Raw genomic sequence first — 27,218 nt, 5'->3', positions numbered from 1 at the left:
TGCTCCTGTTGCACTAGCTTCAAAAGGCAGTATGCAGATACCGAGTGCCAGGAGGTGATGCCTCCTGCATTTGGTAAAACAGTGCCCTGTATAAGGGGGATGTTAGACATTTGACTCACTTGCTTTTTCAATGGGTGTTTAATGTGAAGTACACTGTCAGTCCTCTGCTGAATAAATTATTCCACATATTTCTGGGAATCCGATATTGGAAGTGAGCCAAAAGAACGAGAGAGCTTTTTCTTTTCTTGGTAAGGCTACTTGAAAGCCAGAGCCTCCCTGGTTTTTCCAGAGAGAAACCTCATTTTATACTAATTCTCTCCTGATTAATGGATGTTGATTTGAATGTGGATGCAAATGAGCCTAATAAAAGGCGGTATGTTACTAATCAGATACCTGCATAGTTGCATTAGCTATATATTTCTATTAGATTATACCAAATTACCTGTTAGTATCTGTTTGCTAGAATAAAGTGCCAGATACTTCAAAGTTGAAATAATTTTCAAGTGTCTGGTATATTCAGTAGGTGGATACTTTTCATTGTAAACATTGCCTGTAGCTTTGTAATTTTTCAATATCTTCTAGCTCATTTTGGTAAGGTGAAGTGTCTATTTTTGTTATGTTTTGCTGTTTCCTGACTATATCATGTATCTAGCAAGTGATGATAGATCTCAGTCATGGCTGAATGTGTCTGCCTGTTGGATTTAGTTTTCCTACAGTAAGACTTCATGGCCTGGTACACTGAAATTTGAACCTGCTTATAGTTTCCTTACTGAAGAGAAGAGTAATGGACTGCAAAACACATTCTACTGCTAATAGCTTTTCAAATAGATTGAGCTGTTCATTAGAAAAAAGAGTGTGCTACAGCAATTAAGTTAGTCTCTGGGCTTAGCCTGCTTGCTGTTTCCAAAAAATGAGAGAGATTGCTGTTTTGCAAATGAACTAATGTTTTATTGATGGTGAAAATTAACTAATTCCAAAATTGGAAATCTGAAAAGAAAGGAGATTTTTGCACCACAATCCCTGTAGAATCTTAAGGAAATTCTTTAGGATGTATAGGAAACATCCAGTGGCTTTCTTGCATGCTGAACTGGCCGAAACGCTTTTTTCCTGGTAAATATGAAGGCAGTGGTTTTAGGCTTGAATGCTGTACTGTCTATATAAGCAGTCTGATCTCATATACATGGGAAGAAACTGTGAGTGGAAAAAGTACTGGAAAAAAGGAACTGTTTATATTAAAGCAGTTTTTAATAAACATTGCTGCAGCTAGAATGGAAAAAAAACCCTATGCTTTCCTCTGTTAAAGCAGTACTGTAGTTATGGTTGATGAAGCACTTCAATTATAAGCCTGTTTCCACGCATTCTTACATTTCTTGAATAGTTTGTTCTCAGATTAAAAACTTCATTGAGCCCAAATGGATTTTTTTTTTTTACTTTTTTCTAAAAAACTGTTAAAAATTGGATTGGCTCTTGCTAAGCTATTGCAGCAGGTGAATGGCAGGTGAATGATGTCTTACCCATTTCAGATATTATTCAGAAGTTTATTTTACACTTGGACCACTCAAGCATATTTTAAAGCTATAAACTAACCTCCAGTTTTAGTCCGCAATAAGTACAAGTAGCTTGGACATATTTAGAGAAAGTATATATTGAAATAAGTTATTTAATGTGTTTTTAAATCATATTGTGGGTGAAATTCACCTTACCCTGACAAAAACCAAGCTTTGCACAGAGACCAAAGTGGAGACAATGGGGCAACACTATGGGCAGGGTACAGAACTAACAGCCACAACCACACCACACCTCCTTTGTCAGGGTTCCTAGCTACTTGGGTCCATGTTCAGGGTTGTATTGGTGGCCCCTTTCACAGGGCTGGCCTTACCATGAGGTGAACTGAGGCAGCTGCTTCTGGTGCCAGACTGTGGACCCAGAGTGTAGAAAATTGTCTGCTGCTGGTGCATATGTATTCTCTCTGCATATGCACAGAGATGGTGGAGTGCTATGGTGGAGGAAGGAGGGCACAAGAGACATAACAGGCAGGCAGGAGAAAAGGGGAGAGGGAATAACGGAAAGCAGCAGAAGCTGCAGGGAGAGAGAGGAGGAGGGAGGAGCCTCTTATGTATCTCTCTAGCACCCCCAGGAGCCTGGACTGATTAACAGCAGCTTCTCAGGGAGCTTCCTGTTTCCTGCTGCTTCCCTGAACCCACTTGCGGAGAACAGGCAGTCAACTGAAGTAGTAGGAGCCAGTTAGGCCCTTAAGACGCTGATATCTTCCCTCACTCAGGTCCTGCTACCAGCCTGCTTATTTGTCCCCTTCAATTGAGTGTTGAGAGCTACTATAGCTGGCACAGAACAGCAGTCATGAGTGAAAGAAGAAAATGCCCCTCTGGGGCAGCATTCAGAAAAAGAAAGAAAGCAAAGGGAGCTTTTCTATCTAAGCGGGAAGGAGCTCTCCTGAGATACATAGACACAGATGTTCACGGTGAGCCTTCCGGCCCCAGTGAGAACGTGAGTGGTGAGGAGATGCCTGATCTACCAGTTAGTCAGAGTACAGGTGACCTGGCAGCTACTGCAGCATCCATATCTCCATCTCAAATGCCACAGCAAGTGAAAGACTTCATGTTCCCCAAAGACAATGAAAATAGAAGTTTCCATCCAACACATTACTGGCGTGAAATCCCCAATGGTGACAAAGTGGAGAGGCCTTGGCTTACGTACTCAAAAACCCAGAATGCTGCATACTGTTTTTGTTGCAGACTCTTCCAGTCTAATGTTCCAGCCACACTGGGTTCTACAGGAACAAAGGGCTGGAAAAATCTGGCTAGAAATCTGGCATGCCATGAGAAGGCAGCAAATCACCAGAGAGCATTCCATAGATGGAAAGAGCTTGAGATGAGACGAAGGTTAAAGGCCACCATAGAGGATCAGCATCAAGAGAAGATTGCATCAGAGTCTCTTTACTGGCAAAATGTTCTGAAAAGGCTCATTGCCATTGTAAGAGTGCTTGCTACCCAAAACCTAGCACTGCATGCCATTTCAGATCATCTGTATGTGCCAAACAATGGAAGCTTCCTTTTAATTGTGGAGCTGATGGCTGAGTTTGATGTGTACTCCAGGAGCATCTAAGAAGAGTCACCACCCGAGAAATGTACACACACCATTACCTTGGAAAAACAATTCAAAATGAGATCATACAGTTACTGGCAACAAAAGTCAAACAGAAGATTGTGGCAGATCTGAAGTCAGCAAGATATTACTCTGTTATTCTGGACTGCACACCTGACATCAGCCATACGGAACAAATTACTTTAATGGTGCGTTTTGTAACACCAACAGAACCTAGTGAAAATGTCCCTGCAATGGTGACTGTCAGAGAGCATTTTCTAGAATTTATTGACATTGATGGTACTACAGGAGCTGGTATGACAAATGTGCTTCTTAAAAAGCTGGAAGATACAGGAATTGCAATAACTGACATGAGAGGTCAGGGCTACGATAATGGTGCCAACATGAGAGGAAAGAACAGAGGAGTGCAGACACGGATCCGAGAGTTAAACCCTCTAGCTTTTTTTGTCCCATGCAGTTCTCATTCATTGAACTTGGTGGTCAGTGATGCAGTATAAGGATGTTCCGCAGTCGTGCTGCGGGAAGTGGTGGCCAGCATGTCCCTGCGGCCCGCACCACTTCCTGAAGCACCCATTGGCTGGGAACAGCAAACCGCGGCCACTGGGAGTTGCAGGTGGCCATGTCTGCGGACGGTCAATGTAAACAAACTGTCTTGTGGCCCACCAGCAGATTACCCTGACAGGCTGCCCACCACTGTTATAGAGTAACTCTGTTCATTCACACAGAGATTTTCTGTGACATTCCTTTCTTATATAGAATTTTATTTGCCAAAGTATCTTGCAACAGAAAATGTATACAACAATACCTTTGTCTTTAAAGTAGACAGACAAATAAATGACATAGGGGATTGTGGTGTGACTGGAACAGTTGGCACTGGGAAAACACAATTGTAGCTTCTTCTTTAGTTAATAGAAACAAAGACTTCTTTAACCTGTTGTAATGGCCTGTTGCATTAGCCAATATATTAGTAAAGGTAATTTTGCATTTCATAAGTAATACATAGGAAACAGTTTGTTTTAATATAATTTTTAAATGTTCATTGCTCTAGCCTTTTTATTAGAAAAGCTTATTGTTAACTGTTTCTGTACTGCTTTTTTTAAAACTAAGTATTGCTATATAAATTGTTAAACCAAAAATTAGCCTTCTTATTGGGTTGCTTATAGTTTTGAATTCCCAAGACTTCCGTGTTTTGTACTGTTTCTCATTAACTGTCAGGCAAGGAGAGGAAAAACAAACCATTTTTCTTGCTCTGTATTTCTGTCCTCGATGGTGGGTGGGTGGTAGAGAGATGATTTGCTTCTAATGTTATAGTACATGATGCTGGGAGAGTTCTGTCTTTCAAAACATTGCTTTATTATGTTTTTTATTTCACTTGAAATCTAACATTATTAGGGTTATATACAGAGTCTGATGTTTGTTTTGTATTAGTTTTCTAGGTTTATTCTAGCATGTGGGTCCCTGAAATTTTCTGGCTGTAAATAGTGTGGCCAAGATCGTTCGTTTGTTTTTTTTAAAAAAAAAAATCTAAATATAATCCACCATACTCTGCAAGATATTCTTGTTTCATTGTACAGAGTTTTATTAAGATTTTGTACATCAAGTACTGAAAATATGAAGTACCATACTGAAATACTGCAGCAATGATTATCCCAATAACTTTTTAAAGTATGGGTTGTTCCTGTACTAGAGGACTGGTGCTGGCTTCCTGCCCCTTCCTGCCCCTCCCCGCCCCTCCCCCCAAATAATAAAAGTTTGTTTTACTGAATCGGATGCCACTATTTTTCTTTATACTTTAAAATACATAATTCTGTTGGTTGCTCTTATAAGACCAGTATTGTTGAGTTTCCCTGGGATTTTCACCTTATTTATGTCTGCTTGTATTTTATACTCCAGTTGGGTAACAGCAGACCATAAAACTGTAAAATGCTCGTTATATATAACAGCAACTTATTTATAAAGTTAAATGCACTTGTAGTGAAGCACAGCTTATTCAAACTTATTTTAATGTTTGCACTGAATGTTTTTTAGGAATTCTAGAAAGGAACTTAATGACATACGATTTGAGTTTACTCCAGGCAGAGGTAAGACCACTTTTAATTAAAATAATTATTTTAGTGCTCAAAAGGGTATTTCAAAATTGATTACTGATTATGGTTAATATAAATTACCACTCTGAAGTGTTTCCTACTATGCAAAGGTTTTATATTACACTATTTAAACCAAACAAAAATAGTGCAGAATATGTAAATTCTAGTGACAAGGTTATATCTCGTACAGAGGTTATATCTTGCACAGTATAATAGATACAGGATAGACTTTTTGTTTCACATTTTAATCTAGTGAAATATATAGTATTTAGAAAGGACGCTTTGCAAGGTGACATAAGAGTTACACCATAAAAATGCACATGTTGTAACAATAAACTGATCATTGTATGCGTGATGGAAAATAGAGTAAGGTATCCTTGAAAGCACATGTGGTTATAGTCTGAAATACTACTCTGAAAATGGCATTGTGGGGGTCCACATATGAGTCTCTTTTTGCTTCCATATAAAACTTGCTCAGTCTTACAAGTGAGAAGTATTTGCCAATTCTGCAAACTCCATCTTTATCTGAAAGTTAGCTGTATTTATTTCTGGTTTGTGTATCATCACTAATAATTAAGTCATTGTAATTGGAACTTTAGAATCCAGCTCACTTTTCCAGCTGTATTTGCTTTCTATTGCTAATAGTTGTAAGAAGCCATAAAACTGTATTTTTGCAGATATTATTGGTTAAAACACACAGCTGATAGGTTGAGTAAGAAGATACTGTTCACTTAACCAGCATTTGGGCTATAACTGTGCTTCAAATTTCACTGCAACAGTGTTCTAAATTGAATAAATACTAAGAGTACTGCTGCCTAGAAAGTAATCTAAATGGGAAGGGAAATTGGATTACTTAAAAAAGATGTATTTTTCTTGGACATAGGAAGGGGTGTGTATTTTCTTTTGGGTAAAATATACCCATAGTAGTGTTGTTGGGGTATATAGAGCTATATGCTCTCCTCTCGTATTAATGTAATTTATTTATATAGTGGGATTTTTGCAATCACTTGTTTTTAATATAAGTACACAAATTGCCCCTATAACTGACAATCATTAAGGAGATCAGCCTTTAGATGATTCTCCAAACAGATCTTCATCTATCTGGATTTCTTACTGATTGTGGGGATAAAAAGAGAGAGAACAAGGGCTGACCAGGAGACAGTGCGCTGTTCTGACAGACAGGTAAACACCATGATACATGCTTTTGTGACCTCCAGGCTGTATTACTGCAACTCTCTCTAAGCCTGGGAATGAGTACACAAACCATGGAAAATGTCCAAATGATCACAAATATAGCAGCCTGCTTACTTAAAAACACCATTAGGCTGGATCCCATCACCCCAGGGTTCTGGTCAGTGACCTGACCTCCCATTTACGGACAACATTGAGAACAAGGTTGTGGGTCTAATCTTCAATGCTCTGCAGGATTGGGGATTGCGCTATTTTAGGCACGGTCTCTCTCCTTCCTTAGCCCTGGCTTTCTACAACAATTGCGTCCTTCAGGAATGAAGGAGCTGTACACAGAATAAGACATGAGAGTTGAAGACTGTGCTCTTAGTGTCTACTCCACAGCTATGGAACTCCCTGATCAGAATTACCTTGAAAATTGCAACCTTAAAATCCAAATGAAAGGGCCCATCTCTTCAATGTAGCTCTTCCTTCATAACAATAATAAAGCAAGCTAAACAAGAGAACTTAACACAATTACCTTTTCGGCCTTGGGAGAAAGAGAGTGAGAATCACAGAGCAACAAATCCCTATCTTATTTTTTTGTAAGGTGCTCTGATATTACAGTGAGTGCAGTATAAAATATCTAGTTAAGTAATTGCCAAAACCAGGCAATGATCTTTAAGGGCTTCATGAAGATTCAAAATGTTACCTTGTTTCTTGCTGTGCGGAATATGATGGGCTAATAATCAATGGGAAATTGTGGTACCTTTTTTTATCTTTTTCTAATAAAGACAGTTTTGAATTCAAGCACACTTAGCTGGGTGCTTGAAGCTGAAATATATTTTCTTAAATTGCATTGGATTATTGATTTTTATTTTATGGCCACTAATACATATTCATGTCACCTTTTGGACAGACACGGCAGATGGCGTTTCTCAAGAGCTGTTCTCTGCAGGCCTGGTTGATGGTCACGATGTTGTTATAGGTAAATTACACTTAGTTTGCAATTATGCTCTTGCTACAACTTGTGCTAAATGGATGTGCTTCTGCATCTTTTTATATAAAATGCATTCTCTACTTTGCTTTCCTTTTCATGTAGGCACAAGAGAGCCAGCAGTCCACTTTGATATAAATCCTTCCATTCTCTCTGGAAGTCAGAACTCCTACTAATTTTAACATAGGTTTTGATTTCACCAGGCTGTCTCTCCTGCTGTTTTCCAAGCAGTAAGGGGGCTAATTCCAATTTTTGTTCAACAGAAAATTGACTTTTGAATTAGCTAGTTAGGATTTATGGATGAGATTTTTCAAAAGGGCTCAGCATTGGCCTAATTCTGCTTCCATAGAATTCCATAGTAAATCTCCCATTGAATTCATGGAGAGAGAGGGCAGGGGGTGGGAGGGGAATTAGAGCAGTCCTGAAAGCTTTTGAAAATCCCACCTGTTGTCTTCAAGCAATTTCTAGTGAACAGGGAGAATCTCAAAGTCGTTAATTGCCCTAAGGTCTTTAGTGATTGCTTCTAAAATACTTGGCAAAGAAAAACATGATTGGCTGGGAAAGTCTTTTTTTTTCTCTGCAACTTGGCTCCTCAAAAATTTGGTGCAAGAGTCCAGTAGCTTCCTCTTTTTACCAGAATAAAGGAATTGTTGAAGAGCACAACAAAGGACACTTGTGACTGGAACATCATTAACAAATATTAGTGGCTTACCTCTCACGTGATCTATATTTGGTACTGGTAACACTAACACTATGTAGAATTGAATTACTGCACCAGTGTCAGAATCAAAGCAGTCAACGAACATCCACACCCATCACATATTGGTTCAGATGAGTAGCTTGTCCAGTTTACCTAGTGGGTTCAACTCCTGATCCTTGCATTGCTGTCCTTCCTCACCACTTTGGTCCACTGGGTTGGATCCCTGTACCCTCAATGATCCAGTTTCCTACATCTAAGTATGAAAAAGTTCTGCTTGAGGGCTTTTTGCCTCATCACATACCTAAAAGAGGTTACTTCAGATACTTTATCAAAATCTAACTCGCTGAAGTATTTTAGGAAGGAAACTGATATTCCAATGCTATTGTATAAACAAAGTCCATGTTTGTTTTGCCGGGACTGGGAAGCTAAAAAAAGCCATACCCGCTTTACATATAAACAGACAATTTCAGTCTCCACAGCTGTCAACCAGGAGTATGATTCCTGTCTGACTCAGTCCCCAAATGCAGCTGTCACTCCCTGTTCCTTCTCCCACAGGTAGTCACCCAGCTCTTTTCCCAATTTTTCTCACAGCAGAAGTGGGAGGTTGCCAGAATTCCAGCCATTCCTCTCTGCATACAAAGTCTCAAGCTTAATATTTCAGCTTGCTCCCATGAAAAAGAATCCCTCACCTTGTAGCCCTCCCCTTTGCTTTAGAGATGGCATATGCATGGGATGGAGAAAACTGTATAGCATTTGGGGGGACAGGAAGGAGTATTTGAAATTCAGTCCTGAGATGGAATCCTCAAGTGAAAGAATCCATTGGGCGAGAGGGGTGGTAACCTTCAAAAAGCAGTGATAAGATGGAATACATGGAGGCAAAAAAGGAATCCAAAAGAAGTGTTTTGACCTCTAAAAGTATGGCCCGTGACAAGCTATATAACAGACTAGGAAGACATGAGGGAGAGAAGATCATCTGTAAACTCCCCAAGGCAAGAGAGAATGATGAGGGATGTGAATGAATTTGCTTACATTAGACACGAGTATGGTATATTGCGCACAAAAAAACAGGTGAGTCAGTCAACCAAAGTTTAGAATGATTATTTTGAAAGAGTGATGAATGAGGAGAACCCAGTGAAGGAATTCAGAATATGTAAGCTGAACTGGGGCGTGCCTGATTGTATACAGGAGGAAAAGGCTGCAGAGGCCCTATGGAAAAAGGAGAAAGTACCTGGGACAGATGAAGTAACAGTGGATGCAGTGAAGTCATTGGGAAGGGAAGGCATCAAGTATCTTACAAGTTTGTTCAATTATACTCTTGAGAAAAAGAAAACATCAGATGAATGGTGTAAAAGGTTTGTGGGACTTGCTTTTAAACGTAGTGCACAGTGTAATATCTCTTCTGTCACCCAATTAATCTGACATCACAAGTCATGAAAGCATGAGAGAGCATGACAAGCATCTGCATGGAGTGGTTGGAATTTAGAAGGGTCAATATTGATTCATGGTGGGAAGGAGCACAATTGATAACATATTTGTGCTATGAATCCTGATGGAGGCATTTAGAGAAAAGAGTTGGCAACTGGGTATGATGTTTGTGGACCTGGAGAAGGTGTACTATCATATACCAAGAGAAGTAGTTTGGTGAAGTTAGCATTCTGACACCTCTCTTATTGGCCATGTCCATCTTATCCACAATATGCATAATGGAATGACTGTTGTAATCACAACTAAATGGGGGTACAGTAAAGAACTTCCTGTAAATGTTGGCCTGCATCGGGGCAGCATTTGAGCCCCTTTTTTCAGTTGTCATGGATGTGATAAGTGAGACTATATGAAGGGAACCTTCTTGTAACATGCTGTTCGCTGATGAGTTAGTGACATATGCAGAAGATTGTGAGACCCTGCAAGCCAACTTTGAACAATGGCAACATAGTTTTGAGCAGGCTGGTCTTAGATCGCCAAGCCTATGATCGCTGAGGGAGTAGGACTCGCCATGTCACAGGCAGAGAGCCGAGAAGAATGAAAGAATTTAAATACCTAGGCAACCAGTGGTTGCTGACTGTGTTTCCCCCCTGAGAAATACCTGGCATCATACTAAAGCTGCATGGTGCAAATGGCAGGAGCTGACCCCACTTCTCTATGACAAAAAGATACCAGTGAAGTTCAAAGATGGAGTCTATAAAACTGCAATTTGATCCATATAATATAAGGAACAAAGACTTGGCCAGCCACAAGAAAGGAGGTATACTCTCCACCACAGAAATGAAGATGTTGAGATAGTCAAATGGTTGTTCACCCTGTGATAGGAAACAAAATGAGGTGGTAAGGGGCCTAAAATGGGTTGCTTCAATTAAAGAAAAGTTGAGGGAGGCTAGGCTACATTGGTGTAAGCATATTCAGTGGAGACCAGAGAGCTGTATTAGTAGAATGACTTTTGCAATGATGGTGGACAGAAGACAATCAAAGGGGGAGACCAAAGACTTGGTATGTGGACTGAATAATTAGCAGATCTCAGAGATCAATCTGCATGACAGCCTGGCATCAGGACTGGTGCAACCATGCAACCACTAGGCCAACTAGGTGGTTGCCTAGGGCGCCAAGTGGTTGGGGGTGGCCAAAAGCGTGCTCCGGGGAGGCGGTGGAGCGAAGGTGAGCTGGGGCAGGGGGGCGCGGGGAGGGCCGCCTGCAGCAGGTAACGGGGGGGGGCAGCGCCGCGCAGGGGAACTGCTCCCCGCCCCAGCTCACCTCTGTTCTGCCTCCTCCCCTGAGCACGCTGCCCTGCTATGCTTCTCTCCCTCCCAGACTTGCGGCACCAAACATTTGATTGAACCACAAGCCTGGGAGGTGGGAGAAGTGGAGCAGTGGTGGCGTGCTCGGGGAGGAGGCGGAGCAGAGGTGAGCTGGGATGGGGAGCTGCCGCACGGCTCCCTGGGCCGAGGGGAGGGGGGGGGGCAGCGGCAGGGAGCTGCTGCATGGCTCCCCGGGCCGAGGGGAGGAAGGGAGGGAGTGAGCAGCAGCACAGCTCCCCGGGCTGAGGGGAGGGAGTGAAGGAGGGGTCGGCAGGGAGTTGCCGCACGGCTCCCCGGACCGAGAGGGGGAAGGCGGTGGCAGGGAGCTGCTGTGGGGGGGGCGTGCCTCAGGGCGGAGAGGGGGGTGGGGAGCTGCTGCAGGGCTGGGGGGGCGGGGGGCGCAAGGTGGAAGTTTCGCCAAGGGCGCGAAACGTCCTTTCACCTGCCCTGCCTGGCATACAATCACGAGTTGTGGAAGAAGGCTATAATCCCAAACAGGGACGTGGCAATGAATAAGGGCCTTGAGGTGAATTGCACGGTGGATGGTGAGGAGAGTCAGGTTACTGAGAGAAGGGAAAGCATGGTGGGATATAGGGAGCAGGGGGTATTTCTAGGTTTGGAAGATCAGTTCTGCTGTGGCAAGAATTCCAGAAGGCGCAGGACTGGTAGATGTAGTGAGGGAATGGGGATATCGAGCAGCTGCAGGAAGCCATTCTTGCTCAATCTGCTTCTAAGGAGGGACCCTTGGAGGTCTGAATTATCAGTAAGATCATACTTGCACCTGAGTAAGCTGGAAGCTGGCTTCTCTTACCTGGTGTGCTGTCTGCACTCACTGGTGCTCCTTTTCTTGGATCTCAGCAACACAGACTAAATTTAGGCCTCCAAATCCCTGAAAACTGGAGTCTGAGGTACCTCAGGGGCTGCAGGGATGGGACTTGTGCCCCTGAACAAACACTAAATTAACATCTTTAAATATTCAATCAACTTTTTACATTTGGATAAATAGAGATATTATCTAGCTAGTCAGTAATAGAAGTAGATTATCATGTTTTAATCCTTATTTTGGACTGCACCAAAGAGTTTGATATTTTTAATACATTGGGGATTTTGATGTTTATTGTTCTCCCTATCTATATGACTGTTTCTTGGTATACCATAGTCTGTCTCACATTGGAGGGGATAGCCATTTGTGTAGCTGATGGACATTTCATGACTGTACTAAAATCCTGTATGATTTCATTAATTCCAAGTAACAGTATGTCTGAATGGTAAAACTAAAGCAAGTCCTTACCTTGAATCCTGCAAATGTTGATCTTTGCACTACATTTTTTTTTTATTTTGCATGTAGTATTTCATAATGTCTCCTCCTTTGTGCAGCATTTTAATGTTCCAAAAATTTGTAGACAGAACAATATTCTTCTGGAATGTGGCTTACTATTTTCATATCTCACTGATGCACACACATCCTGCAAACATTCTGCACAAAAATATAAAAATTAAATTTGAGTTAGATTAAGGTCCATTTACCTCCTCCAAAAATAACCGAACACTTTTTCTTTAGACAACTTTAACACACTATTAGGTGCCAAGCAGACATTAGGTAATCCGATTTTCTAGAGCTTTGTGCGGATACAAAATTTGTATCGCATTCGATCTGCAAACATGGTCTGTGAATATCTGCATTCTCTGATGCGGATATCCACATATATAAAGCAGATATCTGCAGATTTGTAGGGCTCTAGATATAAAATTTTGAATCCACATCAATCTTCAAACATGGTCCACGGGTATCCTGATGTGGATATCCACAGATTTGCAGGGCTCTACAAATTTTCACCTCACTGAGATTTTATAACATGGGGGAAAAGTCCTATAAATAATGATGGTAGATGGAAAAGAACAGTGGCTGTTATGCCCATTACTAGAAGCAGTAGAGAACATAATACGGGATCCAGAGAAACTTGGACTTCGGGTTTCATGCCCAGATGTTATGTATATTTCAATCCATACTATAGCCATGCTTTAAAGGGATTGTCCAGTCTTGTCCAAAAAAATATAGACAGGAGCACAAACTGAGTGTTGTGCTTGTACACCTGAATAATAGATTTACCACGGATCTTTTAAATGTCATACCTTCTGCAAGAAAATAAGTGTTAAATCATTTGAACTGGGGATTGAAAAATTGATTTCCCACAGTAGGTTAAAAGAAATTAAGCAAAACTTGTTCCACTAACTTGAATACAGTTACTTGAGGAATTAATTTAACCAATTTGGGTTTTAAAAACAGAAGCTAAAATACTGAGGAGAAGATGGCCCTGAATGTGTAAATCTGCTTAGGAAGCTCATTTGTTGTGCATGTCTTGATATTGCCTTGATTACTTGAAAATAAAAAGTTTAAAATCTTCCTTGGGGTGTGTGTGTGTGTGTGTGTGTGGAGGGCTATGGCAGGGATATTAGTTCGGTTAACCTTGCTTCAGCAGAGGACCTGATTCCATTAGCTTCCAGATTGAATGCGGGTGATAAATTGCATTTCACTTTTTAGCTGAAGCATGCACAAATTCAAGTTCTGTGAAAGCCTTGTGAAACTTGATTTTTTCATAGCTCCTTTTTATAAATCTGAGGAGCTGTAGAGATGGAAAGTCAGGGACACCTGTGATTAGTGTGAGGATAGACAGTTTCTTGGCATAACCTGTTCCTGAAGGATTGTTGGAACTGTGCTCACCAAAGACAGTTGCAGAAAGCGTGGCAACTGCACGTGAGTAAAAGCTGTTACTGGGGTTCATTTGGCATGTAACCTTTCACAACATTTGCTGTTAACTCTCAACATGTTTCACCTCCTGAATGCTACTGGATTTGCTTCAGTTAACATGGGCTTCAGAAGAAGATTTGAACTGAGATAAGGGTGTCAAGGATAAGATATGCTGTACTGGCAATAGGAGGAGAAGAGCAGACCCCAGTGGCTGAAAAAGAGGAGCCACCTGCCCCCAAGGCTTGGAGGCTCACAATACCACACCTAAGAGAAGGAGATGTAAGGTGGTGGAGACTAGCATGGAGGCACCCATCTGCTGACCTGACATCTTGGGAAGTGTGCTGCCTGCTCGGAGCCCTCATCCAAGACATCACAGAGTGGTTGCTGAGGCTCATTGGACCTCTGACCACTACCTCATGATGTTCAACCACGTGGGAACTAAGGATACTGCCTGGTATGACCCAAAGCAGAGGAGTAGGATGAGATTAAGGGCTCAGGCAAGAACATGCATCCTAGAGATGAATGCACGGCTGTGCAGTGGATATTGACAGAAGGCTTTGGCTTCCTAGACTATGGAATGCTGTTCCAGAAAAGATGATTACTGGGAAGAGATGAGGCCCACCTCAGCAGGAAGGGAAAGAGCACCGTCAGACACTGGCTCACCAACCTAATGAGGAGGGATTTAAATTAGTTCAAAGGGGGCAGCTGACAAAAGCCTATGGGTAAGTATGAAAAAGGTGACCTTAGAGGGCTAGATGTTGGGATGGGCGGGGGAGGAGAGGAATGGAAAATTACAGTAGGGTCATAGGAGCATCAAGAGAGAAGACAGTGGGGGAATGTGCACAACATATTAGATGTCTATACACAAAAGCAAGGAGTATGGGGGATAAACAGGAAGAACTAGAAGTATTAGTACATAAGCTAAATTATGACTTTGCATCAGAGAGACTTAGTAAAATGACTGGAATATTGGCATAGTTTGAGGAAGGAAAAGTAGCAAAAAAAGGAGGTGTTGTATTATACATAAAGAATATATACACTTGTTCTTTGAGTGATGCTCCCATGTGTATTCCACAAATGGGCACGTATACGTGCCATGCACCTGAGTCCAGAGATTGTAGGCTAAGACCATCCACTTGAGAAACATTGCACCATCAGCCTCTGCTCAAGCAGCAGAGGGTTCACAGGTCTCAATTTTCAGCCCTAGCTACTACTAGCTTATGCTCAAATGCATTTGTTAGTCTCTAAGGTGCCACAAGTACTCCTTTCCTTTTTGCAAATACAGACTAACATGGCTGCTACTCTGAAACCTGTCTTTTTGTGTAGACATTCATCTATCCCATTAAAAGTTCCTCCAGTTCCTGGAAGGTCAGGAACACTATCAGTTCAAAGCCCTTCCCTTTGGACTCGCCATAGCACGCAGGATATTCATAAGGATTTTCTCTGTGATGGCAAACACAAATGAGATGTCCTGACTGCAGAATTTTGCCATATTTGGACAATTGGTTCCTAATAGGTCTCCAACTACAAGGTTAGATCAGTGACTTTGTTCCTGCTCCATCTTCTAGCAGCACTGTGTGTCTGTGTTAATAAATAAAAGTCCATTTTGACCCCCCACACAGACAAACTTTACTGGAGCAATGCTGGACTTAGTTTCAGCAAGAACTTTTCTCCCCACAGAAAGATTTCAATGGGAAGCCTGATAACACAGGCTACTTGCAGACCAAAGACTATAGTCAAAATATGCCTTTCTCTACTAGGCCATATGTCTTCATGTACTTATGTGACACCATTCACCAGACTTCATCTGTGCTGCCTGCAGGCCTTTCTCTGGTCCAGGCAAAGACCATATGTCATTACTTATCTTACCTGGTGGTTGAACCCAAAACAAGTGCGAGTAGGAGTCACCTTCAGCACTCCCACCCCCAGTTCCACCACCACAAAAGATGCATCCCTTCTGGGTTGGGGCACTCACCTGAATGATCACACTGTACAGGGCACTTGGACCCCATGGGATGCCAAACTGCACGTGAACCTGCTAGAACTGAGTGTGGTCCACCTGGCCAGCAGGGTCTTTCTCCTCCTTATCGTCATTCTATATCCAAGTAATATTGGACAACATCACTGTATTCTTTATATAAACAAGCAGGGTGGAGCAAGATCCTTTGCCTGGAAGCAGTCAGGCTTCAGAATTAGTGCATCAGAAACCACATCACTGTCGTAGCCACATGCCTACCAAGTATTCAGTATTCTTTAGCAGGCAACCTAGTTAGGCACTTCTGTGCAGATCACAAGTGAGAAATACACAGTTCTGTCCTGAGCAAGATGTTCACTCTGTGCGGGATCTCTTTGCATACCAAACAAATAGGAAACTTTCCCTGTACTTCTCCAGAGCAGCTATGCGCCACGACTCCCAGGGCGACACTTTCCTGTTGACATGGACAGACCAACTGCAATATGTCTTTCCACCCATTCTCCTGCTACCACAGGTCTTGAGAAAGATTTGTCGTGACTGGGCCAGAGTCATTCTCATAGCACCCAACGGGCCCAGACCATTTTGGTTCCCAAAACTTTTGAGAATGTCAGCCCATCCTTCTCTCCGGGTCCGTCCCTTCTTAGATCGCCTAACTCAGGAAGACTGCAAAATGAGACACTCCAGTTCAGATTCACTTCACCTGATGGCCTGGCATTTGGATGGGCATCAGATCTAGAATGCTCCTGTTCAGAGGCTATTCAAGCCATTCTTACTCAACGTAAGAAAGATTCAATTAGGAACTGCTACCTAACTAAATGGAAACATTTTCTACCTGGGCCCAGGCAATCAGTCTTCTTCAGACTAAAGATATCCCAGTCAATTTAGATTATGTCCTGTCATTGAAGAACTCGTGTCTTTTCATTAGCTCATTGCTGGTCTATCTTGCAGTAATCAGTGCATTCTTCCCTCTAGTTGACCGGGTTCTGTGTTTACTCACCCAACTCAGAAATCAGAGTTAGGAGCAAGATGTAGGGCCAAGGTAGGGAATAGTGGTATGTTACCGATTCTGTACAATAGAGACTTTCAAAAAGGACTAGATCAAAGCTCACTAACAAACTGTTAATGCATACCAGCAGGGTTCACTCAGTCTGCAGCAGGTTAGTGTGGGGTAGATTCACACCCCAGCTTGCCGCAAACTAAATGGTTGTGTAGAAGAGCCTTAAGTGATTAAAGCTTGCCGTATGCAATTCAACTGATTTAGCTTGGACACCAGGCAAGCTTGCTACTTGGATCTATTTAGCCGAACTAAACTTTTAAGCTATTGGTTTGACAATGGTCAAGCAGGTCAAACAAGAGTAAGCTTTGTGGCAGTTTAGCTACAAAATAGCAACTCAGTTCAGAAATATGTTTGGCACAGTTTGTCAATCTATAGTCCCCTCCATCTATTATTGTGGTTAAAAAGATAGTAAATTCCAAGCTTTGCATATCCTACACATGCTTTTTTTTTTTTAAGGGAATGTTTTGTCTTCTATGAAGCCAATGGAAGTATATATTTCTGCAACAGCTCAAAAGATGTACTACTTTATGTGCTAAAGACTAGGTTCAATTAAATCCCACAAAGTCAAGATACTCTTACAGTTATTAACGTGTCCCTTTCTGCCAAGGGCTTGGTGATGAGGTATACAATTGTGCATCCGTGTGTAATTGACATGATTCTTTTGTGTTCAGAAACGATTGCCAAGAGACCTCCATATAGATTTTAAACCGCATAGAGGATAGGATAGAGTCTGATACATATCAGATATTTTGATGCACTTGTTCACTACCACTGCTTTGACTCCTATTTTCCAGATATTATAATCCGAACCAAGCAACATCACTTAGTCACCAGAGCAACAACTTTTTGTTCAATAGTATCAAAAATTTCTTGCTGAGAAGTCTACTATGTCGAAAAGAGCTAACTGAGTAATACGTAGATAATATTTGGAATGGGTAACACAAAACATTTCTTTATCTACATCTGTTACATTTTCTTGTAAGACGTTTGAAGCCATTTGGAGAATATTGTTTGAATCTCGTTTCTACACCTGCCCTTTCATTAATGCTAACTTAAAATATCACAGTTTGGCTTGATTTCTTTTTTACTTGGGTGCTGATTCACATTCAGCAAAGATGGTAAGGACTACTGCAATAAGTAGGTGGGGCTGAAAGCCTCACATCTGTAGTAAAAGATTGGTGTGGCCAGCACACTTGTCTTTGAATTCAACAAAGAATGGGTGCTTGACCAACTTCACAGTGGCTTCACCATAAGGAATACCGAGCAATAAAGAATACTATTGATGGCTTTCTATTAACCATAGAATGCAGTGTCATATAAATTAGAAAATGAAAAGACTACTGGTCTCCCCCGCCTCCTACTGATAAATTATTCCCTACAATATTTTACTGTTTATTTATGTATTTAATTTTATTTACTTTTGTCCAATCTAGTTTCAAATGTCTCACATGCTAGAGCTTCTGCCTCTTCCCTTTTGAATAGTTTTTGCATTTTTAGCATCAGAATTTGCCCTCCCTCCTTTGCTTACCTCCTTTTCCACTCACTTACTTCTGGTTAATAGTCCCTTATGCTCAGGTTAATAATTCCTCTTTCCCCTTTGTGTTTATTGCATCATTCAAGTATCTGAAGTTAGTGCTAGATAACATAGGACCTGGGGATTCAGGTGAGGTTGGTGGCAGCCATGACTACCCTCTGTCTTGGTTTTTTGTTCTACTGTTATGCGTTAAGGTCTAAAATGGAGGATAGTGCATATGCCAGGCCAAGCGCTGAGGCTGCTAGGCGCACCAGCGAACACCAAAGTGAAGCAGTGGCCGTAGTACTACCAACGCTCCATATAAAAAGAGAAAAAACTATGCCCATCTTTGTTCCAACTATCTCCATCCAACAGTTCTCTTACTTCTTCTTCCAGGACTTAATGCTTCAGAGCTTGCAGCCTAAAATCTGATCAGCTTTATTTTTGTACCATATCATATTGCAAACTCTTAGCTAACTAGTTGAGTGATCACCACAAGTTTCACTCTTAGATTGGTTGCACTGAGACTATTTCATTCATTCATTTTGTTTGCAAGTCAGTCTTTTTGTGATACATCTGCCATACCACAAGAGCTATTTTTTGTCATGAATTTCTGTCCAGGGAATTGCTGTTAGTAAATGAATAGTGGTTTTGCTTGTTTGTCTGGAGAGGTAAAAGCAGAAGTGTCCATGTTAATCCACATGTGATTTCCTTTTTTTTGGAAGAAAGAAAGGTTGTTAGTTTTGAGACACATAGACCACATGATGCATAAAGACTTTTTGTATAGTACTTTAGGCAGCTTGATTGCTCACTAGAATGATACGGCTCTGAAGGATATAAAAAAGTAGAGTCTTCTCTTCATTCAAGAATCCTGAAGGGATTCACTTGTAACTTACCGTGTGATTATACTTGTCTGCTTCAACCAAAGGATCCAAAAGTGAAAGCTCAGTATGTTAACTTTTACTCTTCTTAATATCTTCCTATTACAGCATTTGAAGTTGTAGGCACAGGAAAATGTCATACAGTTCCTCGTGGCTTGCCCTTTTTGCTTTCATAGGTCTTTTTTTTTCCTTTGGCTTTGTTTATCCCCCATCTTCATCTTTTTAAAAAAAATCTACTTATCAGCTGAACTTAGGCTAGAATTATGTGAACAAAAAGCATCACTATCACTGTTTTTTCTGTAACCAGAAAAGTGATTGTGCTGAAAGTAAGTGTATAGCAGTTATTTATGAAAAGCTACAACATTTCTAGAAGTACATAATTTGGGTAACACTACTTTCTGAAAGCCTGAAGTTTTACAGGTTCTTCATTAATATCTTCAGTGCATCTCAAGTCCCTGCTAATTTTGGTAGTCTTGAGGACTTTGTAGAAGTTTTGTTTAAATTGTTTTTTTTTTTTGTTCAAGCTTTATACTCGTATAGAGTAAAGCTGTAATATCAGTTCCATTCCTCAATTCTCCTGCCACTGTGTAGTACCTATCAAATATATAGACACGCCATAAGGATCCCAATGACAGACCAAAGAAACTCAATCGGTAGAAAATTGGTTTTAATCTCTGTTTCTGGTTGGAACAGACTATTCTGGAGAGCAGTCGTATTTATTTCTCTCTCCTGACCCACAACTAATTTTACTTAAGCTATTTTATAGTAACTGTGGTTCTCTCAACACAGTCATGTAACTCCCATTAGCTTTAATAAGATTATTGATAGACTAGCCCCTAAGGATTTTATAGATAACTAGGAGCTTAAATATTTCAACACATCCAGCTCATTTAGATCCTAACACACTGAAGGGTGACTCATAATGACTAGACTCTTGGGGATTCAGAGAGCATCAAATACACCCTTAGGTGGTCAAACCTTGCATCTAATTGCTCCTTCAAAGAAGAAAAATCTGTATATTACGCCTTTTTAATCACGTAAGCTGTGTATAAAATGTCTTTGATACTGAAGTATTTTATGTTCATTGAAATATGTTCTGCTGTATTAATTTCAAGGGTCAAAAGAGTTCAGGGTGTTAAACTCACTGTCCAACATAAAAACAGCAATATGGTGCATTCTGGAGGGGTTTCCTACGGAGACCCTAGCTTACTGAATTTCTTGGTAAACATGCAAAAGCATTTGTTCTAAAGTTGAAAGACAAGAAAGAACAAGAAATTAAAACAAGTGTTTATATTGAAACTGAAATTGAGTGATTAGGCAAAACAAAATTAAACCTTTAAAGCCAGTCTCCTATTTAGATATAAAATATTAGCCTCTTATTTTTAGAACAATCTTTCTGATGAAAAGGAAAGTGTTAATTTTACTGACAGTTCTGATGTGTAAAGGATATTCACTTTTCCTTTTTCTAACAGACTGACTGACCCAAGGTGAAGGAGAGAGGGGGATGGGAAAGCTGGGGGAGAATATGGCTTTTGGTGCTGTCTTTAGAACACTGGATGGCTGATCGATCACAAATGGATACTTTGCCTGACAGGTCAACCACAGCACCTGTTGGGTGGACCCTGGTTCACATTCTAGTCAGGGATGTCATGTGGTTGGACCTTTTCTCATTCGGTATAGCAGGATTGTGGTCATCTCATCTCACTGCGCTGATGCTGTGCAGTTTATTTCAGGGTTTGATGAAAAGTCAAGAAAATAAGAGGAAGGAAGGGGAGAAAGGAACATAAAAGGAATGGAACAGAACAGGATCTGATGTGCCTTTACAGCACCGGCAATTAGGTATCCCCACTGATGGGCTGAGGACTGGATGTCGGGATGATAGGATTTTCAGGACTCACAAATGCAAAAGAAAGTTCCTTGAACAAGAGCAAGCTTAATAGTCTTCTCTCAGGAAGAAAATCTTTCAGGCTCATTTTCTGCTCCTTCTGTCCTTGGGGTGAAGGCAAACAGGACGAGACCAGATGAGCTGGGATGTCAAGTGGGACGGAAGAGAGGAGCATTTTTTTTTTTTGAAGTCTCTTTTCAAGAAAGCCAGAAAGGGAAAAGTAGGCTGTTCATCCTCCTCATTTCGTCCACCCGTTATGCCCAATCGCCGACTTACCAGGTTTGGTTCACTAACTTCTGGCTATGCGTTTCCTGCTTTTTAACCAGCATCGTTTTAACACGGTCACGACCAGGCTGTGGGCGACCAGACCAAGCAGTCAGAGCCAGGGACTGTGGTCGCAAATCAGGAGTCTGTTGGATCAGGATACCAGGGGGTCAGAAGTAGGAGACAAACAGGAGGATTGTACCATGAATCAAACACCAGGAGTTGTGCCAGGCCAGGATGTCAGAAAACCAATCCGGGGCACAGGAGCAGGAAGCACAAGGCACACAGCCCAGAATACAGTGGAGCCCAGTAGTTCAGACAGCTTCTTGTTCCTGCTGCTGGCTTAAGTAGGGCCAGCATGCCAGTCAGCTGCTCTGGGACTCCACCAATGGGACTGCAGGGGCGGAGCCTCAAACTGGGGCTGGGCTTCATAGTCCCAGGTACGCAGGTGTCAGCAGGCTGGAGTGTGGCTGCTCCTATAAACTCTGCAAACCCAGATTTGAGACCTGTGTTCACAACAGACACAGTTCTTGAATCGTATTACTAGGCCCTTTTTGTTTGGGCTTATTCCCTTATTTTGTTTTGGTGTTCTTGCACATGTAATTATTAAACAGCTTGACCTATTTTCCATGTTTAATTTCCAATCATGCAAGAAATTGTAGGCTATTGTGACATTTTATGAATTCGCAAATACCTCTTACATTTGAGCTTACAATTGGGGTAAATTTTTAGGTCCAGTAATCACAATATATGGTGCATGAAACAGGCATGTTTTAATATATCTGAAAAATAATTTTTTTATAAGTGCCCACCTTACTGAATTCTGATTGGTAGAAGCTGGGATACAAGGTGAGAAAAATAGTGCATCTGGCAATAAGCACAGCTAGTATAATGGCTGTCATGGCAGAATTATAAGTATTAAATATATAAAACACAAGAAATTCTCAAAGTAAAAACATTAATCCATATACCATGTATAAACATATTGCTATAGTTGTCCATATTTTACAGCCATTATCAAACAAATCACATTTTTAAACTATTCTAAATATTAACAATGATGATAGCCTTAAAAATGCTCCTTATTTCAGGAGACAGTGGACCAGATTCTGATTTCAGTTCCTTCAGTGTAAATGAGGAGGAAGTCCACTGTCATCACTGGAGATCCTCTGGATTAAACTGGTGTAACTGAAATCAGAATGTGGCCATTTGTAAAAGAATATTAAGAATAAGGGAAGTGTTTATTTTATGCTAGGTCTGAGCTAAGGGCTCATTTTCCTCATAATAATGAAATAGCTCTCAGCTGTTGTATTAGTAGCAGGAATAGTTAGCAGCAAAGCAACTGGTGATTTTCACTACACTATCTTAATTTCTGGCATGCATTCCCTGGTATTCACTTATCTGCCAGTGACTAGAATGTCAAAATAAGGGTTTGAAGTACAGTGATTTAAACTAAATTAAGGTATACATTATTGCAAACTGGCCCAGTTTGGCCTTTCGTTTTAGCAGTTTGGTCAGAACAAAATATGTAAGTCATAGCAAACTTTGGTAATTTCATGTCTTCATCAGATCTTTGCAGCTCTTCCAGTCCCAGTGCTGATGCGCATCCAAGAATCTGACCCTGCTTTATTATTACGAACCTACTGCATCAAACTCCTATAATCCAATTTTATGAAAGTATCTGTACAAGTGCTTACAGGATCTTGATGTTCCTCAAGCTGAAGGGCTTGGTGTAAAACTCTTGTCTGAAGGCTGTCACCCCCTTTCTCTGCGCAATCCCTCGCAAATGATATGTTCAACCTTGAGCCCTGTCTCAAGTTCTTTGTCTGGGTAATTCATTTGCTGCTTTAATCACAGATTGATTACTTTACCTCAGCCTTGTCAAAATGCTACAGATATCAGTGTTTTACAATAGCTCTAAAATGTTGAGTGTGACCTACCTAGGAGCATAAGTCCTTAAGAGTCATTAAGGTGTCATTAAGGTGTCTCTTTCAAACTGAGGGGCAAATCCTGAGGTTCTTAATCAGTTTTTCACTCAGTCTTTACTTGGATAAACTGTCATGGAAGGCAATGGAAGTTTGATGGAGGAAATGCAATGGAATCATTGTCGTAAGAAGCTGGGTGCTTGTTTGAGTATCTAGATATGAGCTGTGAAAGGCTTGTTCACAGTACCATGCGTGAAAAATGGTTCTGTGCCTCTTGCTAACTTCCATGATCTTTCTTAGTTCAACCACATTTGCTTTCAGAAATTCAACCTGGATTACCTCTAATAGTCTTCTTCTCAACTACAGCGTGAGAATTCTTGGGTTTGAATATATAATCATGGACAACCAAAAACTTGTTGAGACATTTAATTTCTGAAGTGTCTATTGGCATTCTCCACACTAAACCACACGTGTGCTCTTGATTCTGTTACAGAAAAAATTTCTCTAGAAACTGCTCTGGTTACTTAGTTCTGTGGTTAATTTATTAACATCAGGTTCTGTAACCCTTGCTTTTAAACTTGCTGTGACTGTCTGGCTTTTCTCCTGAGATCAGATTTTTGTGTTTCAAATTATCTTCCTAAATCTGATTTTCTATTTTTCTAAAGTTTTTGGAAAAATGGTAAATTGCTAGTTATGTGAATACCTTAATTTTAAATCAGTGAAAATAATTGTCACAATTTGAATCCATTTGTCTTGCTTATAGTATGAGGAATACATTGTTATAAGTCACTGGCATCAGATATTACTTACTTAATCTTTAGGACATTTTGTTTTTGACCCCCTAACCAATACCATGCTGCTGGAATTGCTTGAACACTAGGTATAGTTCTAGCACCAAAATTACTTCATGTCCACATTTGGTATAATGTTCCTCTTCAATGGAATATACTCTGTTCTCAGTAGATGGAAAACTTTCTGGCAGCTGATGCTTGCATATTACTTTGGTTCAATCCTGAGTTCGCTTCTTTCTGCCTGCTACCTCTGGGTATTAAGGAATTTGAGGACTACCATCTTTACATAATCTCTAGATTTTATACAGCTCAAGTGGGGATGAATATTTCAGAGGTTCCTATCTGTCAGAACTGTCTTTAAGCAATGCAGACATGGATTTGCAACCTTCCTACTACATAATGCTGGCAAGAATTCTTCATTTTTATCCCACAATTTCCTGTTTATGAAGACTTACTGTCAATATCTCTTTCCAACAGAACCAGATTCAAACCTCCCCTTACAGTCTGCGACTAGGATGTGCATTTGGGTTATAGATTAAATGCTGAAACAATCTTTTGGAGACTTGGTATCTGTCCCCTCAACACCCCCCCCCCCCCAAATGCCAATGAAATTAATGCTCCCAAAAAAAGCCAGCATTTTAAGGATTAAACATCATGGGCAAACATTTTTCATCCATACAATATCTCCAAAAATGCAAATTTTAATGTGATGATAATTGGGTTGAACTTTATTCACTTGTAAAAAAAACTTGGAGTTGAGCATTTCAGTTGCTGGGACTGCTGCGGTCTTCCATGTATTGACTTCAGCTCATACAACATCTAGTTGCTCCTCTTAGGCTCCTTGGGGGGGAAAAAAAAACTGTCACAAAGTCCACTGGCTCTTTGTCACACAACACTCTGATTTTAGGATATTTATTTCTTTTTTTTTCCCCACTGTTTAGCTGGACCGCTCCTCTATTTGTCTGAATTGATCTCAAAGCTTTCATGGGTCAGCTTCTCAAAACAAAATGTTGTGGCATCTAATGTGAAGCTGTCTACTTGTAGTGGCACAGTGTTCTAATCTCCTGCTAAATTTTGGAATAGGTACATTGAGATATGCTTTAAAAACAAACTGAAAGGCCAGAAATGTAACTTTAAGGAAGGGACAGGGACCGCTAACAGGGAGTTTCGAAAGGGAGTCCTCCAGGTATAGGAGGAGCAAATATGGGACCCTTGGGGTAAGTGGCTGTCTGTAGTGTGTGTTTGTGTTAGGGGGTTATTTGCTGTGTGCTGAGCTTTGTTTGTTTGTTTTGACCATGTGCTGTGGCTGGCAGTTGGAAGCTGTGCAAGGTTTGAAATCTAGAAGCCTCATTGGCTGAGCCTTAGTCAGGGGGCGGGGCTATCAAGAAGGCCAGGGCTTTATAAAGCAGTGAGCAAGCAACCAGGGAGCTTTGCGACCAGGGACCGCTAACAGGGAGTTTCGAGAAGGAATTGAGAAGGGGGCGAGCAGGGGTCAAAGTAAGTCTTGGGACTTACCAGTACGGGGCTGGGCTGGGGCTGGCTCTGGCCCCTGGAAGGGGCGGGGCCTTGGGTGGAAGGGGCGGGGCTGGGGGAGGTCAGAGCCAGCCCCGGCCCACCCTCCACCAGCAAGTGCCTCCTTCCCACTCCCCGGGGTAACAGCGGCAGCCAGGGCCTCTGGCAGCAGTTTAAAGGGCCCTGGGTGGTAGCGGTGGCTGGAGCCCTGGGCCCTTTAAATCATCCCCGGAGCCCCGCCACCGCTTCCCCAGGGCTCCGGGGACGGGGCTCCAGCTGCCACTACCGCCCCGAGCCCTTTAAATCGTCCCCGGAGCTTGCCAGAGCCCTGGGGAAGTGGCAGCGGGGCTCCGGGGACGATTTAAAGGGCCCAGGGCTTGGCTGCCGCTACCGCCCCGGGCCCTTTAAATCACCGCCCCAGCCCCGCTGCTGCTACCCCATGTCTCCGGCAGCGGGGCTCTGGCAGCAATTTAAAGGGCCAGGGGCTCCAGCTGCTGCTGGGAGCCGCAGGCGCTTTAAATTGCGCCTCGGGAAGTTGACCCACCCCGGTACGGCGGACTGGCTCTTACTTTCACCTCAGGGGGCGAGGTACACTTGCCATTCCTTAAAACCTTTAAACTAAACTATAACCAAAACTTCTTGATTTAAACAAAAACCCTATCAATAACCTAGATAGCTGTAGGAGAAAATGCAGGCAGAAGCCCAGCAGCAGTGTGGGGGCTATCCTGTTTATTGCACTCAGTGTAGCATGTATGATTACCTGCCCTGTGGGCGGGTGGCGTATGTGTGCATTCGGTGCGAGGAGCTCCTGGCCCTCAGAGACCGTGTACGGGCTTCGGAGGCCAGTGTGGTGGAACTGGAGGAGCTAAGGGAGGCAGAGAGGTATGTTGATGAGGCTTTCTGGGACACTGTAGATTTGTCCCATTTCCAGTCAGACACCCCCTGCACTGTTAAGGAGGATGAAAGACCCAGAGAAGGAGAGCAGTCAACGGGAACAGAGGGATACCTTCCCATAGTTGGGACCCTCCTTCCAGATGAAGTTGGGTTATCCTCTTACTGAGGTTACCTCTCCGGGGGAGGGAACTCCAGTCATTAGGAAAAGGCAGGTGTTAGTAATGGGAGATTCAATCATTAGAAACCTAGATAGCCGGGTTTGTGATGACCAGGAGAACCATATGGTGACTTGCCTACCTGGTGCAAAGGTTGTGGATCTCTCGAGGCATCTAGATAGACTTATGTGTAGTGCTGGGGAGGAGCTGGTGGTCGTGGTACATGTAGGTACCAATGACATAGGGGAAGAGTGGGAGAGATGTCCTGGAGGCCAAATTTAGGCTGCTAGGAAAGAGACTGAAATTCAGGACCTCTATGGTAGCATTTTCAGAAATGCTTCCAGTTCCACGCACAGGGCCAGGTAGGCAGGCAGAGCTTCAGAGTCTCAATGCGTGGATGAGACGATGGTGTAGAGAGAAGGGGTTTAGATTTATTAGGAACTGAGGAAACTTCGGGGATAGGGGGAGCCTATACAGGAAGGATGGGCTCCACCTAAACCAAAGTGGATCCAGACGGCTGGCACTTAACATTAAAAAGGTTGCAGAGCAGTTTTTAAACTAAGAGATGGGGGAAAGCCGGTTGATGCAGAGGCACATGTAGATCGGACCGAGACTTCTCTTAGAGGAGAGTATTGATAGAGATTCTTTAGGTTTTAGTCAGGAGGAGGGGATGGAAGAGGATAAAGTATGAGCCAGATCAGATGAGAAACATTCACATAAAGAATCTGACCCATCAGAAAAGGGCAGACAGATA

General features: G+C 41.9%; 1 protein-coding gene and 1 long non-coding RNA gene across 4 annotated transcripts in view; one reads left to right on the top strand and one right to left on the bottom strand.

The window, feature by feature from the left end:
* The window catches only part of STK39 (serine/threonine kinase 39), a 205,852-nt gene that overhangs the window by 147,470 nt on the left and 31,164 nt on the right, over positions 1-27,218 (top strand). For 2 of the 3 annotated variants that reach the window (XM_048869756.2, XM_048869757.2), the window contains 2 exons: positions 5,152-5,204; positions 7,297-7,365. In XM_048869756.2, coding sequence (XP_048725713.2) covers positions 5,152-5,204; positions 7,297-7,365 — 122 coding nt within the window. Of the gene's footprint in view, positions 1-5,151; positions 5,205-7,296; positions 7,366-9,259; positions 9,427-27,218 lie in introns of all 3 variants that reach the window. The other variant, XR_012664368.1, reaches the window with a different exon arrangement.
* LOC142068541 (uncharacterized) overlaps positions 1-27,218 on the bottom strand; it is an 80,272-nt gene that overhangs the window by 44,370 nt on the left and 8,684 nt on the right. The window contains exon 2 of the long non-coding RNA XR_012664370.1: positions 12,155-12,340. This is a non-coding gene — a long non-coding RNA (uncharacterized LOC142068541). The remainder of the gene's footprint in view (positions 1-12,154; positions 12,341-27,218) is intronic.

The sequence above is a fragment of the Caretta caretta genome, chromosome 11 (genome assembly GCF_965140235.1).
Source record: "Caretta caretta isolate rCarCar2 chromosome 11, rCarCar1.hap1, whole genome shotgun sequence".
Taxonomy (NCBI): domain Eukaryota; kingdom Metazoa; phylum Chordata; order Testudines; family Cheloniidae; genus Caretta; species Caretta caretta.
Note: the sequence above shows the minus strand (reverse complement) of the source record. Positions and strands in the feature narration are given on the sequence as shown.